The following is a 14258-nucleotide window of genomic DNA, read 5'->3' on the forward strand; positions in this document are numbered from 1 at the left end:
GAGAGAGAGAGAGAGAGAGAGAGAGAGTGAGAGAGAGAGAGGAGAAAGTAAACGAGATAGAAAGAGATAGAAAGATAAAGAGAAAGATAGAAAGATAAAGAGAAAGAGAGAAAAATAAAGAGAAAGAGATAGAAAGAGAAAGAGATAGAAAGATAAACAGAAAGAGATAGAAAGATAAAGAGAATATTAGATAAAGAGAAAGAGATAGAAAGATAAAGAGAAAGAGATAGATAAAGAGAAAGAGATAGAAAGATAAAGATAAAGAGAAAGAGATAGAAAGATAAAGAGAAAGAGATAGAAAGATAAAGAGAAAGAGAAAGAAATAGAAAGATAAAGGGAAAGAGATAAAAAGAGAAAGAGGGAGAGAGAGAGAGAGAGGGGGAGACATATAGATAGATAGATAGAGGGGGATAGATTGATAGAAAGAGAATGAGAGAGAACGAAAGCAAGAAAGAAAGGGAGACAACAGATAACATACTCATGCATAGTGATGCCTCTTTCTTAATGTGTGTTTGTTCATACGCTCATCTCTCTCTGTATCTGTTCTAATGAACCTCCCTGGAAATCGGTCCGTGGGTAGGTCTCGGAGGTTCAAGTCAAGAATGAAGACGAAGGAAGAAAATAATTAAATGCAGTAGAATACGTGAGAGAAGTTCGGATCAGATCTCATGAGCTCGAAGAAATTTTTAGGAAATCTTTTTCATCTTATATCAGGCCTGTTGAAGGATGTTTGAGAAATCTCCATTTGGCATTAAAGAAAAAGAAAAAGAAATACAAAAGTATAGAATAAATCGGATAAATACAAAAAATATATATTAGATCGTGGAAAAAAACAAAATAAGAATAATATATCAGGGTAAACCAAAAATATATTTTAAATCGGGGGAAAATAGTAATGAGGATACTAGATGTATGGTCATGTCCGAATGATAGTTCTAGGTTCTATTGAAAGGCTGTCTTCACTTTAGAGGCTATATTAAATGGATAGAAGGAAGAGGCGTGCGGAGATTGTCCTGGCTGGCAGGCTTCTACTATGCTCTTGGTGTCAGCATCTATTCCAGGCCAAAATACGGTCTGCCGTGCCCGACGTTTCGTCGCCTCTACGCCGCGATGGCTGGCGTGGAGTTGTTGAGTGTGCGTCGGCGATAAGCAGTAGGTATGATGATTCGTTGGCCGTACAGAACCAACTCCCCGTCGGCAGAGAGGCTGTCTCGGATTTTCCAGTAGGGGAGCAGCGACTTGTGCAGGTCGTATCGGTTGGAAGGGAACCCAGTAGACACGCAATCCTTGAGGTGGGCATACTCAGGGTTGACGCTGCTTCGTGTAGCTCTTGAAGGTTTCGGTTGGCGTCTTGATTCTTGGGGTCAGTTACGGTGCCGATGGTGTTGCAGGTCACTATACTCCTCAGGTGGGTTGCTGCGTCATTGCAGAGATTCTCATCCTCTGATGTGGGGCGGCTTACTGGGGCTCGTGACAGGGCATCCGGAATGCAGAGCTGTTTCCCAGCTCGCCATACAGCTGTAAACTGGTAGGGTGAGATATGGCCCTTTAAGCATTGAAAGCGAGGATTCTCTACTGCGTCTAATGTGTACTTGTTGAGAATCGGTATCAGTGGCCTGTGGTCGGTCATCAAGGTGAAGTTCGGGGCTCCAATCAGGTATGGTTTGCATTTGGCAGTGGCCCAGACGGCGGCGAGCATCTCCAATTCAATGGTGGCGTATCTTGTATCGGCGTCGGTTAAGAAGCGAGAGCCACACTGAACGAGGCGTAACCGTCCCTGGCCATGATCTTGTAGTAGGGCGTAGCCGATACCGTAGAGTCGAGAGGCGTCTATTTGTAGCACAATTGGGAGTGACGGGTCGAAGTGTGCTAACACGGGTGGTTGCGACAGTGCTTCTTTGACATGTCGGAAGGCCTCGTCGTGGTCGGCTGTCCATATGAATGTGCGTTTTGGGCTCAGCAAAGGGCGGAGTGTTTGGGCGGTAGCTGCAATGCTTGGGGTGAATTCTGACAGCTGGTTCACCAGGCCGATGAAGGAACGCAGGTCGGTCACGTTTGCAGGTGTGGGAAAGTCACGGATGGCACTGACTGTCCTGGTCCGCTTCTATGCCCTTGTTTGAGATGGTGTAACCACAGAAGCTTATACTAGGGGCGGCGATCACGAATTTGTCTCAGTTGAGAGTGATCCCGTTCTTGCGACACCTACGAAGCATCTGGTCAACTTGCTGGATGTGGAGTAGAGGAGAATGTCGTCCACCACCTTGACGCACCTCTGCATCCCCTGGAGAGCTATGTCTCCTCGACGGCAGTAAGCGTCTCCAGTAGCTGAAAAGCCCATGGGACCCCGACGGTGCTTGTATCAGTTCAAGTTGCCAATATCCGCACAGGGTGTCCGCTTTCATGAAGTACCGTGATGATGGGGTAACTCGGCAGACTGCATCGAAGGGTGTTGGTGAAGGGTGCGTTGGTCTGGATACCTGACTATTAAGATGGGATAAGTTGACGGTGATCCTCACTCCTTCGTCCTTCGTTACGGTGACTAGTGGGTGGCACCAATCTGAGGGGTCATCACCAACAGGTGCGATGATGCCTTGGCATTCCATCAATTCGAGTTCCTCCTTAACTTTTTCCTGAAACGCGAAGGGGATTGGTCTTGGGGTGTGAATGGCAAATGGGACTGCTCCTTTTAAGTAGATCCGCATGGGCCCACCTGTCATCAGTTGTAGCAGGGCCGCTTTGAGATCCTGCTTGGTGAGCAGCACATCATTGTATTCCTGAAGGAAATACGGTCTTGCAGCAGACGGCGTTGGCAGGTCAGGTAGGTGTGACTCGGTACACCTGTTAGCGTGTTTGACCTTCAATATCGGCTTCAGAAACTGGGGAGATATGATGGCTAACTCCTGGCAGTGCCTGTAAGAGAGGAGGGGAGTTGTGACACCATCATGGACTTGTATCTTCGCTTTACAAGTCTTCTTTCCCAGTTGAAGTTTTGCTAAGAAAAATCCCAAGGAAGGAGCCATTTCTGATCCATCATCTGTGAAAGTAGTGGTGGACTCAAGGGGCTGTAGGTCTCTGCATGGAATTTTAAGCTGTTCGAGATGCTTCTTGCCTATGATTGTAACATCAGCACCTGTGTCTGGGAGCATCTGTAATCTTGATGATGTCTGGCCGTAGGTGAGAAGAATGCATATGGGCTGTGGGGTCTTGCTGTCTGCTGATACACATCGACAGTTCTTATACTTTGGACGTAACGCTGGTCCTTTACTGTAATCCGACTTTCCAGATCGGCACACCTTGGCGAAGTGTCCCATCTTGTGACATGAGTTGCACGTGACATCCTTGGCAGGACACCTAGCAGTCCGGGGCCAGTGTCCTCTGCGTCCGCAATTCATACAGATGGCTTCTTTGGCGGGGCATTTTCCGGTGTCGTGGCGTCGGTTACATGAACGGCAGGAATCAGCATTGGGCGATGAAGGCTTGTTCTGACTTCGTGGAGGTGAGGAGTGGGTCGTCTTGTCTCGCCGTTTCCTCTTGTAGCTTGAAACAGCACACAGTTGACTTGGGGATGAGTGGATGGCTGATGCAGCATCCTTGGTGGCCTCGAACGATCGGCAGCAGGTAACCATCTCTTGTAGTGATGCATCTGCGTGCGTGGAGATGAGGCGTTGCACGAGCTCTTCATCCTTGACTCCCATCAACAGGATCATCTTGAGCTGTGCCTCCGCACAAGTAACTGGATCGCCTGAGCACAAGTCTACTTCCTCGGCTAAGTCCTTCAGTCTTACATAGAAGTCAGAAAATGTTTCTCCTTCCTTTTGCTTGCAGCATAGAAGTTCTCGTCGGCGTAGAGCTTCGTTGCGCTGGTTCTTAAAGTGCTTCTGGAGCTCGTCGAGTACCTCGTCAACTGTCAGTGATGTGTCGTGTGCAATCCCCAAGGTATGTTAAAGGGTCCGTTGCACATCGAGGGACACAGACATCCTCAGCTGGATTAGCTGTTTTTCTCTGGCCAGCTTCTGCAGATCAACCATAGTGGCGTAGTCGTCCCAGCTACGGCACCACTGGCAAAACGTCTGGAATGTATCGTCAGCACGTAAAGTGGGCGGTCTGTGGACGACGGTCTTGCTGGCAGGATGCGTCACTGGTGAGGCAGTTGATATATCTGTGACGGCAGGGGAAGTAATGACTGATGAGGCAGCGGTGGAAGTAATGGCAGGTGAGGCCTCGGAGGTGGGTATGGCAGGAGTGAAGTCGGGTGCAGCAGGGTTGTGCTGAGGTGTGGGTTGTGGTGCTAACAACTTCATTAGGGCTGCAAAGCGTTCAGCATCTTCCTTTCATCGTGTTTCTTCCTCCTGTCTTCTTTCTGCCTCCTGTCTTTGTTCTTGTTGCCTCTCCTGACGTCTTTGTTCTTCTTCTTGTTGCTTCTCCTGACGTCTTCTTTCTTCCTCTTGTCGTCTCTGCTCCTGTTCTTGAAGTCGCTCCTGGCGTCTTCTTTCTTCCTTCAATAGTCTTCTTTCTTCCTCACGGGATCGCCTTTCTTCCTCTTCTACCCATCTGCGGTTCTCAGAAGAGATTCATGACTCCTCGAGGTACTTTATGAAGTGAAGAAAATCTGAGGGTATGAGGTGAGGCGTGTGAACTGAGGGGAGATCGAGAGCTTGTTGTGGCGGGGTTGCGGTTCGGGAAGACTGTCCATCGTGGCCGTCTGGGTGGTCCGGGAGTGGCCCAACTGCTCCGTCCGTTTCTTGGTCACCATGTGGGATGTCTGCGCGCTCAGGAGATCGTCGTGAAGATATTATTCTTCACGAAGCTGTATGCAAACTGATAAAACAAGCATGGCTAAGCTTCATACAATTTGTAGAGTTTCACAGTGCGTCAATGCGTGGAGGGAGCGCGCGAGCATGTCTGTTACTCCGGTGGGGGCGGGGTTTAATGGCTTCCGCGCACCGAGAACGGCAGTATCTCTCGAGACGTCGCCAGATGAGGAGCCTGTAGAAAGGTGCAGTCTGTGGCCGGCCGCTAGAAAGCGCACTTCGGACCCAATACATGAATAAATGCACCGAAAACACTGCACACACACTGTCACTGCACTAAACACTCGTAAATGCGCGTTACACTGCACACAACACTGTCACTGGGTTGAAATCGCCGGGGATGGCGTCGGTTGAGGAAGCAGGGAACCGGTTGCCAGTCTTTTTCTTCGTTATTTAGCCTTTCTCGTTCACCTTTACGAAAATACTCGCTGCGCCATGTATGGTCATGTCCGAATGATAGTTCTAGGTTCTATTGAAAGGCTGTTTTCACTTTAAAGGCAATATTAAATGGATAGAAGGAAGAGGCGTGCGGAGATTGTCCGCACGGCTCGAAGGAACTGGCGTGACGTCACTGTCGTCGCCAAGGGAGCACAGGGATACGTGGTATAAAGAATAAGTATATAACGGTTACATAAGCAATGTAATAGTACATACACAGGGAATAATATGTACAGTATCATCAATAAGTTTACTGGTGTATAACACGTATCTACACTAGATAATGAACTGGTTATGAATCAGGCAATCAGACAAAAATCTGACCATTACAGATAAAAAAGAAAGAAAGAAAGAAAGAAAAAAAAAGGGAAATTCTCTCCACTAAAATCTGATTATTACCGACATTCCTAATCCACCATTACCAATATTCCTAATCCACTTTTACCAACATTCCTAATCCACCATTACCAATATTCCTAATCCACTTTTACCAACATTCCTAATCCACCATTCCTAATCCACTGTTACCAATATTCCTAATCCACTATTACCAACATTCCTAATCCACCATTACCAATATTCCTAATTCACCATTACCAACATTCCTAATCCACCATTCCTAATCCACTGTTACCAATATTCCTAATCCACTTTTACCAACATTTCTAATCCACCATTACCAACATTCCTAATCCACTGTTACCAACATTCCTAATCCACCATTACCAAGATTCCTAATCCACTATTACCAACATTCCTAATCCACTATTACCAACATTCCTAATCCACTGTTACCAACATTCCTAATCCACTATTACCAACATTCCTAATCCACTGTTACCAACATTCCTAATCCACTATTACCAACATTCCTAATCCACTGTTACCAACATTCCTAATCCACCATTACCAACCTTCCTAATCCACCATTACCAAGATTCCTAATCCACTATTACCAACATTCCTAATCCACTGTTACCAACATTCCTAATCCACTATTACCAACATTCCTAATCCACTATTACCAACATTCCTAATCCACTGTTACCAGCATTCCTAATCCACTATTACCAATATTCCTAATCCACTGTTACCAAGATTCCTAATCCACTATTACCAACATTCCTAATCCACCATTACCAATATTCCTAATCCACTGTTACCAACATTCCTAATCCACCATTACCAATATTCCTAATCCACCATTCCTAATCCACTGTTACCAATATTCCTAATCCACTATTACCAACATTCCTAATCCACCATTACCAATATTCCTAATTCACCATTACCAACATTCCTAATCCACCATTCCTAATCCACTGTTACCAATATTCCTAATCCACTTTTACCAACATTTCTAATCCACCATTACCAACATTCCTAATCCACTGTTACCAACATTCCTAATCCACCATTACCAAGATTCCTAATCCACTATTACCAACATTCCTAATCCACTATTACCAACATTCCTAATCCACTGTTACCAACATTCCTAATCCACTATTACCAACATTCCTAATCCACTGTTACCAACATTCCTAATCCACTATTACCAACATTCCTAATCCACTGTTACCAACATTCCTAATCCACCATTACCAACATTCCTAATCCACCATTACCAAGATTCCTAATCCACTATTACCAACATTCCTAATCCACTGTTACCAACATTCCTAATCCACTATTACCAACATTCCTAATCCACTATTACCAACATTCCTAATCCACTGTTACCAGCATTCCTAATCCACTATTACCAATATTCCTAATCCACTGTTACCAAGATTCCTAATCCAATTTTACCAACATTCCTAATCCACCATTACCAACCTTCCTAATCCACCATTACCAAGATTCCTAATCCACTATTACCAACATTCCTAATCCACTGTTACCAACATTCCTAATCCACTATTACCAACATTCCTAATCCGCTGTTACCAACCTTCCTAATCCACCATTACCAAGATTCCTAATCCACTGTTACCAACATTCCTAATCCACTGTTACCAACATTCCTAATCCACTATTACCAACATTCCTAATCCACTATTACCAACATTCCTAATCCACTGTTACCAGCATTCCTAATCCACTATTACCAACATTCCTAATCCACTGTTACCAAGATTCCTAATCCAATTTTACCAACATTCCTAATCCACTGTTACCAACATTCCTAATCCACTATTACCAACATTCCTAATCCACTGTTACCAGCATTCCTAATCCACTATTACCAACATTCCTAATCCACTGTTACCAAGATTCCTAATCCAATTTTACCAACATTCCTAATCCACTATTACCAACATTCCTAATCCACTGTTACCAGCATTCCTAATCCACTATTACCAACATTCCTAATCCACTGTTACCAATATTCCTAATCCACTTTTACCAACATTCCTAATCCACCATTACCAAGATTCCTGATCCACTATTACCAACATTCCTAATCCACTGTTACCAAGATTCCTAATCCACTATTACCAACATTCCTAATCCACCATTACCAATATTCCTAATCCACTTTTACCAACATTCCTAATCCACTGTTATCAATATTCCTAATCCACTATTACCAACATTCCTAATCCACTGTTACCAGCATTCCTAATCCACCATTCCTAATCCACTATTACCAACATTCCTAATCCACTGTTACCAGCATTCCTAATCCACCATTACCAACATTCCTAATCCACTGTTACCAAGATTCCTAATCCACCATTACCAACCTTCCTAATCCACCATTACCAACATTCCTAATCCACTGTTACCAATATTCCTAATCCACTTTTACCAACATTCCTAATCCACTTTTACCAACATTCCTAATCCACTGTTACCAATATTCATAATCCACTATTACCAACATTCCTAATCCACCATTACCAACATTCCTAATCCACCATTACCAACATTCCTAATCCACTTTTACCAACATTCCTAATCCACCATTACCAACATTCCTAATCCACTGTTACCAAGATTCCTGATCCACTATTACCAACATTCCTAATCCACCATTACCAAGATTCCTAATCCACTATTACCAACATTCCTAATCCACCATTACCAACATTCCTAATCCACTTTTACCAACATTCCTAATCCACTGTTACCAATATTCCTAATCCACTATTACCAACATTCCTAATCCACCATTACCAACATTCCTAATCCACCATTACCAACATTCCTAATCCACTTTTACCAACATTCCTAATCCACCATTACCAAGATTCCTAATCCACTTTTACCAACATTCCTAATCCACCATTACCAAGAATTCTAATCCACTGTTACCAAGATTCCTAATGCACTTTTACCAACATTCCTAATCCACTATTACCAACATTCCTAATCCACTGTTACCAAGATTCCTAATCCACTATTACCAACATTCCTAATCCACTGTTACCAACATTCCTAATCCACTATTACCAACATTCCTAATCCACTATTACCAACATTCCTAATCCACTGTTACCAGCATTCCTAATCCACTATTACCAACATTCCTAATCCACTGTTACCAAGATTCCTAATCCACTTACCAAGATTCCTAATCCACTATTACCAACATTCCTAATCCACTGTTACCAACATTCCTAATCCACTGTTACCAAGATTCCTAATCCACTATTACCAACATTCCTAATCCACTGTTACCAACATTCCTAATCCACTGTTACCAAGATTCCTGATCCACTATTACCAACATTCCTAATCCACTATTACCAACATTCCTAATCCACCATTACCAACATTCCTAATCCACTTTTACCAACATTCCTAATCCACTGTTACCAATATTCCTAATCCACTATTACCAACATTCCTAATCCACCATTACCAACATTCCTAATCCACCATTACCAACATTCCTAATCCACTATTACCAAGATTCCTAATCCACCATTACCAAGATTCCTAATCCACTGTTACCAAGATTCCTAATCCACTATTACCAACATTCCTAATCCACTGTTACCAACATTCCTAATCCACTTTTACCAACACTCCTAATCCACTATTACCAACATTCCTAATCCACTGTTACCAAGATTCCTAATCCACTATTACCAACATTCCTAATCCACTGTTACCAACATTCCTAATCCACCATTACCAACATTCCTAATCCACTTTTACCAACATTCCTAATCCACTATTACCAACATTCCTAATCCACCATTACCAACCTTCCTAATCCACCATTACCAACATTCCTAATCCACTTTTACCAACATTCCTAATCCACTATTACCAACATTCCTAATCCACTGTTACCAACATTCCTAATCCACCATTACCAACATTCCTAATCCACTGTTACCAACATTCCTAATCCACTTTTACCAACATTCCTAATCCACCATTACCAACATTCCTAATCCACTGTTACCAACATTCCTAATCCACTTTTACCAACATTCCTAATCCACTGTTACCAAGATTCCTAATCCACTATTACCAACATTCCTAATCCACTTTTACCAACATTCCTAATCCACTATTACCAACATTCCTAATCCACTGTTACCAAGATTCCTAATCCAATTTTACCAACATTCCTAATCCACTATTACCAACATTCCTAATCCACTATTACCAACATTCCTAATCCACTATTACCAACATTCCTAATCCACTATTACCAACATTCCTAATCCACTGTTACCAACATTCCTAATCCACCATTACCAACTTTCCTAATCCACTTTTACCAACATTCCTAATCCACTATTACCAACATTCCTAATCCACTGTTACTAACATTCCTAATCCACCATTACCAACATTCCTAATCCACTATTACCAACATTCCTAATCCACTGTTACCAAGATTCCTAATCCACCATTACCAACATTCCTAATCCACCATTACCAACATTCCTAATCCACTTTTACCAACATTCCTAATCCACTGTTACCAACATTCCTAATCCACCATTACCAATATTCCTAATCCACTTTTACCAACATTCCTGATCCACTATTACCAACATTCCTAATCCATTACCAATATTCTTAATCCACTTTTACCAACATTCCTAATCCACCATTACCAACATTCCTAATCCATTCCCAATATTCCTAATCCACCATTCCTAACCCTCTTCCCCGGAAACCCTCAGGGTTCGTGCTCATCTGCAGCAGTCTGATGGGAATCGTGTTGGCCAAGTGTGACGTAGTGGCCGTGTCCGTTTTCGTGGTCGTTGCCATGGCTGGAACTTCGACGAATATGGTGACCTATCAGCTCGCCCCTATGGACCTGGCGCCGAATTATGCAGGTGAGGGCATAGGGATCCTGATCACGTGACCGTTTTTTTTTTCTGATGGGGGAATGGGGTTAATGATCTCTGACCTTGTTCGGTTTATTGGTTATTTGTTTTGTTTTTTGTTTATGGTTGGGGACATAGCTCAATCATGGGGTTGTTGAAATATATATATATTTTTTATTCTCTACCATGAATACAGTATTTATGATGCATTTTAAGAAATTAGGAAAATAAAACCAAAGCACTATTTTTTCGTATGCATCAGATTTTTCACACCTCGCAAAGGTGCATATTAATCAATAAGAAAACCAAAGGAAACAAACAAACAAAAAACTTTAAATAAATGAATCTCAAATACAGTACAGTTCCAAAAATACAATTCAAATACAATTAATCTCACTCTCATAATTTTTCCATCGCTTTAGGCACGTTATCGGGACTTATCGGGATCGGCAACATCGGCAGCTTCGCGGCGCCTTTAGTGACGTCGAAACTGCTGGTGGATCTGGTGAGGAACACGTGTTGTTGTCGTTGTAATTGTTGTTTTTCGTTATTTGTTGATCTGTGTTGTTTCTTTTTGTTATTGTGGTTATTATTGTTTGTTTTTTTATCATTGATAGTCTGTCTTGTTGCTATTTACTTAAAACTGCCGTAAATAATGGACGACCCACCCTTTCGATTTTCAGGAAAACGGTTGGAGCGCGGCCTTTCTCCTTGGTGGCGCCATCTATTTTCTGTTGGGGATTCTCTACATCTTCGTCGTCCGTGCAGACATAGAGCCGTGGAATTACTACGATGAAATAGACGAGTGAGACACACCTGCGAGACGTACGGGTTGTTGGGAAATATTAGGAAAATTGTAGAATTCGAGATCGACGGCATTTTTTTCATGATTTTTTTCCAAGTTCGTCGACAGGACCCGTGACCAAAGATTTTTAGTATCGCGCTTTATTTAGTTATCTGTCTCTCTATTTCCTTATTTATTAAATCGTGGATAAATCCGATACAACATGTGGTTAGCATGCAAATTTAATTAACTACGCATTTCTTTGTAACTGGCATATTTCATTTAAAAAGACATCTACTCCGTTTCTTCCGAACCTTATCTATATTGCAATAGATAAATACATGAATGAAAAATAGAATATTCTTCCAGGCCGGGTTAACAACGCCTGGTCATATATAAATGTATACTCACGTGCTATTTTTCTTTCTTTCTTTTACAAAAGCCCAGACTATATTTATCATTTCGAATACCCGAGAAATTGAGGAAAATATCGTAATTATGAAAAGAAAAGTGATAAAACATCTCTTATAAGGTGCGAAAATTAAGAAGATTGTACTTTATCACACCCAAGGGTCAGTGTGAAACATGACTGAAGCAAGCACACAATTTTACATGCAGTTTAGATTTAGTAAGATAAGAATATTTTGAGTCTTCCAGATATTTGTCATCGTGAGAGTCGAATCTATGTGTATATTCATGAAATATAACCTTATGGATATCTCTATATATTATGTATTTATTGTGAAATTAAATAACTCGTTAAGCATGCAGATAATTTAGTCTTCAGAGGATAAAAAAAGTATATATATATGTATATATATATATATATATATATATATATATATATATATATATATATATATATATATATATATATATATATATATATATATATATATATATATATATATATATATATATATATATATATATATATATATATGGTACAATATATAGATTTTACTGGTGCATTTTGTATAAAAAATTGTAATGAAAGTATTAATAAATTTGGTATGTTCATGGTTTATTTTCTTAATTGTTTACATTTGCTTTATCTAGTCTTTACATATTTATCTTTATTTATCTTTATCTAAAGTGTGTGTATATATATATATATATATATATATACACACACATCCCTCCCTCCCTCCTTCTCTCTCTCTCTCTCCCTCTCTTTCTCCCTCCCCCTCCCCTCTATGTCTCTCTCTCTTCATCCCTCCCTCCCTTTCTCTTTCTTTCTCTCTCTTTTTTTTCTCTCTCTATCACACACACTTTCTTTCTCTCACTCTCTGTCCATCCCTCCCTCTCTCTCTCCCTCTTTCCCTCCCTCACTCCGTCTTTTTCTGTGTCTGTGTGTATGGCCCATACTTTTAAAACCTTCGCCAGTGCTGGCGTTCACCTGGCGAAGCTTCGCCAGGCGAACCTTTGAGTGAGGGAGGCCTTACTTTTAGGCCCGTACTTTTAAAACCTTTCACCAGGGCTGGCGAAAGGTTTCGCCGGGCGATCCGGAATTTCGTACTTTTAAAATCATGCCTGGCGAACGTTCGCCAGGGCTGGCGAAAGATCATATTGGAACAGCCTGGCGAAGAGAGCTATTTGAATACCATTTTCTTGCTTTCAAATTATAAATTAGTAACATATTTGTGTATGATAGGATGTAGGAATCACATTGAAATTATAAAATATCTTAAAATCATAATTTGTTATGAAATAACGTATATACGTATTTTTTTCAAGACCTTCGATGTTCCAGTCGAGAGCTCAAGACATCAGCTGTATTCCTACCCCCCTACCACTACCCCCCACCCCCGAGATGACTTATTTAGATTTAGGTTGTTGTTATTTTGGTTGTAAGGATAATGTTCTTTTCACAAATATTACCAGAAGTGTTTTTTATGGCGGCATGTTTACTTTTGGCTATAGAAACATAGCTGTAGTGCTCCACCGCCCTATAATGAGGCGTCTTTAATGATACCCTTGTAGGCCTACAGTTCAATATCTTACATCAATTAGGAATAGTAAAATAGTAATTTTTGAACTCTTGTTAAAGTATAAAGTTATTTTTTGTATAAAAGTATAAAGTTGATATAGCATAGTATAAAGTACTTTTAAAACCTTTCTCCAATGCTGGCGTTCGCCTGGGGAAGCTTCGCCCGGCGAACATCTGAGCGAGGGAGGCCTTACTTTTAAAACCAAGGCAGGTGTTCGCCAGGCCTGGCGAACGAAAGGGATCGCCAGGCGCTAACATCTTGGATTCCTGATAAATCTAGCGCTTCGGCGAATAAAAAAAAAAAAGAAAAAAAAAGCGAGAAAAAGCAAAAGGTTTTAAAAGTACGGGCCATAAAGTTAACCTTGTTATATTATAAAGTGTAGTATAGCATAAAGTATAAAGTTAATTTTGTTATAGTATAAAGATATTTTCAACTTCTTTGTTATAGCATAAAGTTAAATTTTAACTCCTTTGTTATAGTATAAAGTGAGACTATTGCGGAAACAACATTTTCGTCTTCTCTCGAGGTTAATAATTAAGTTTAGGTTATGTTATGTGCACTGCAGATGTAAACAAATTTGCGCTAGATTTAGCGGAAATGCAAGATGTTAGCGCCTGGCGAACGTTGGGTTTAAAAGTAAGGCCTCCCTCACTCAGAGGTTCGCCTGGCGAAGCTTCGCCAGGTGAACGCCAGCACTGGCGGAGGTTTTAAAAGTACGGGCCTTAAACCCAACGTTCGCCAGGCTCAAATATAACCAGGAGACTCCAAATTTCGTTTTCTCACATAAACTTGATCGTAAATCACTCTAATCCACGATAGGTTACAGTACCTGCAATTTGGGGAGGTTAGGTTAGGTTACGTTGGTTAGGTTAGGTTAAGTTAGGTTAGGCTCAAATTTAACCAGGAGACTCCAAATTTCGTTTTCTCACAT

The 14258-nt window shown here is 41.3% G+C and overlaps 1 protein-coding gene across 5 annotated transcripts in view; it reads left to right on the top strand.

The window, feature by feature from the left end:
* Nucleotides 1-12352, top strand: part of LOC113830044 (vesicular glutamate transporter 2) — a 20544-nt gene extending 8192 nt beyond the window's left edge. For all 5 annotated transcript variants that reach the window (XM_070123890.1, XM_027383234.2, XM_027383235.2 and 2 more), the window contains 3 exons: nucleotides 10406-10561; nucleotides 10975-11057; nucleotides 11236-12352. In XM_070123890.1, the coding sequence (XP_069979991.1) occupies nucleotides 10406-10561; nucleotides 10975-11057; nucleotides 11236-11361 (365 nt within the window). In that variant the 3' untranslated portion in view covers nucleotides 11362-12352. The remainder of the gene's footprint in view (nucleotides 1-10405; nucleotides 10562-10974; nucleotides 11058-11235) is intronic.
* Nucleotides 12353-14258: the final 1906 nt, after the last annotated feature.

The sequence above is a fragment of the Penaeus vannamei genome, chromosome 7, assembly GCF_042767895.1.
Source record: "Penaeus vannamei isolate JL-2024 chromosome 7, ASM4276789v1, whole genome shotgun sequence".
Lineage (NCBI taxonomy): Eukaryota > Metazoa > Arthropoda > Malacostraca > Decapoda > Penaeidae > Penaeus > Penaeus vannamei.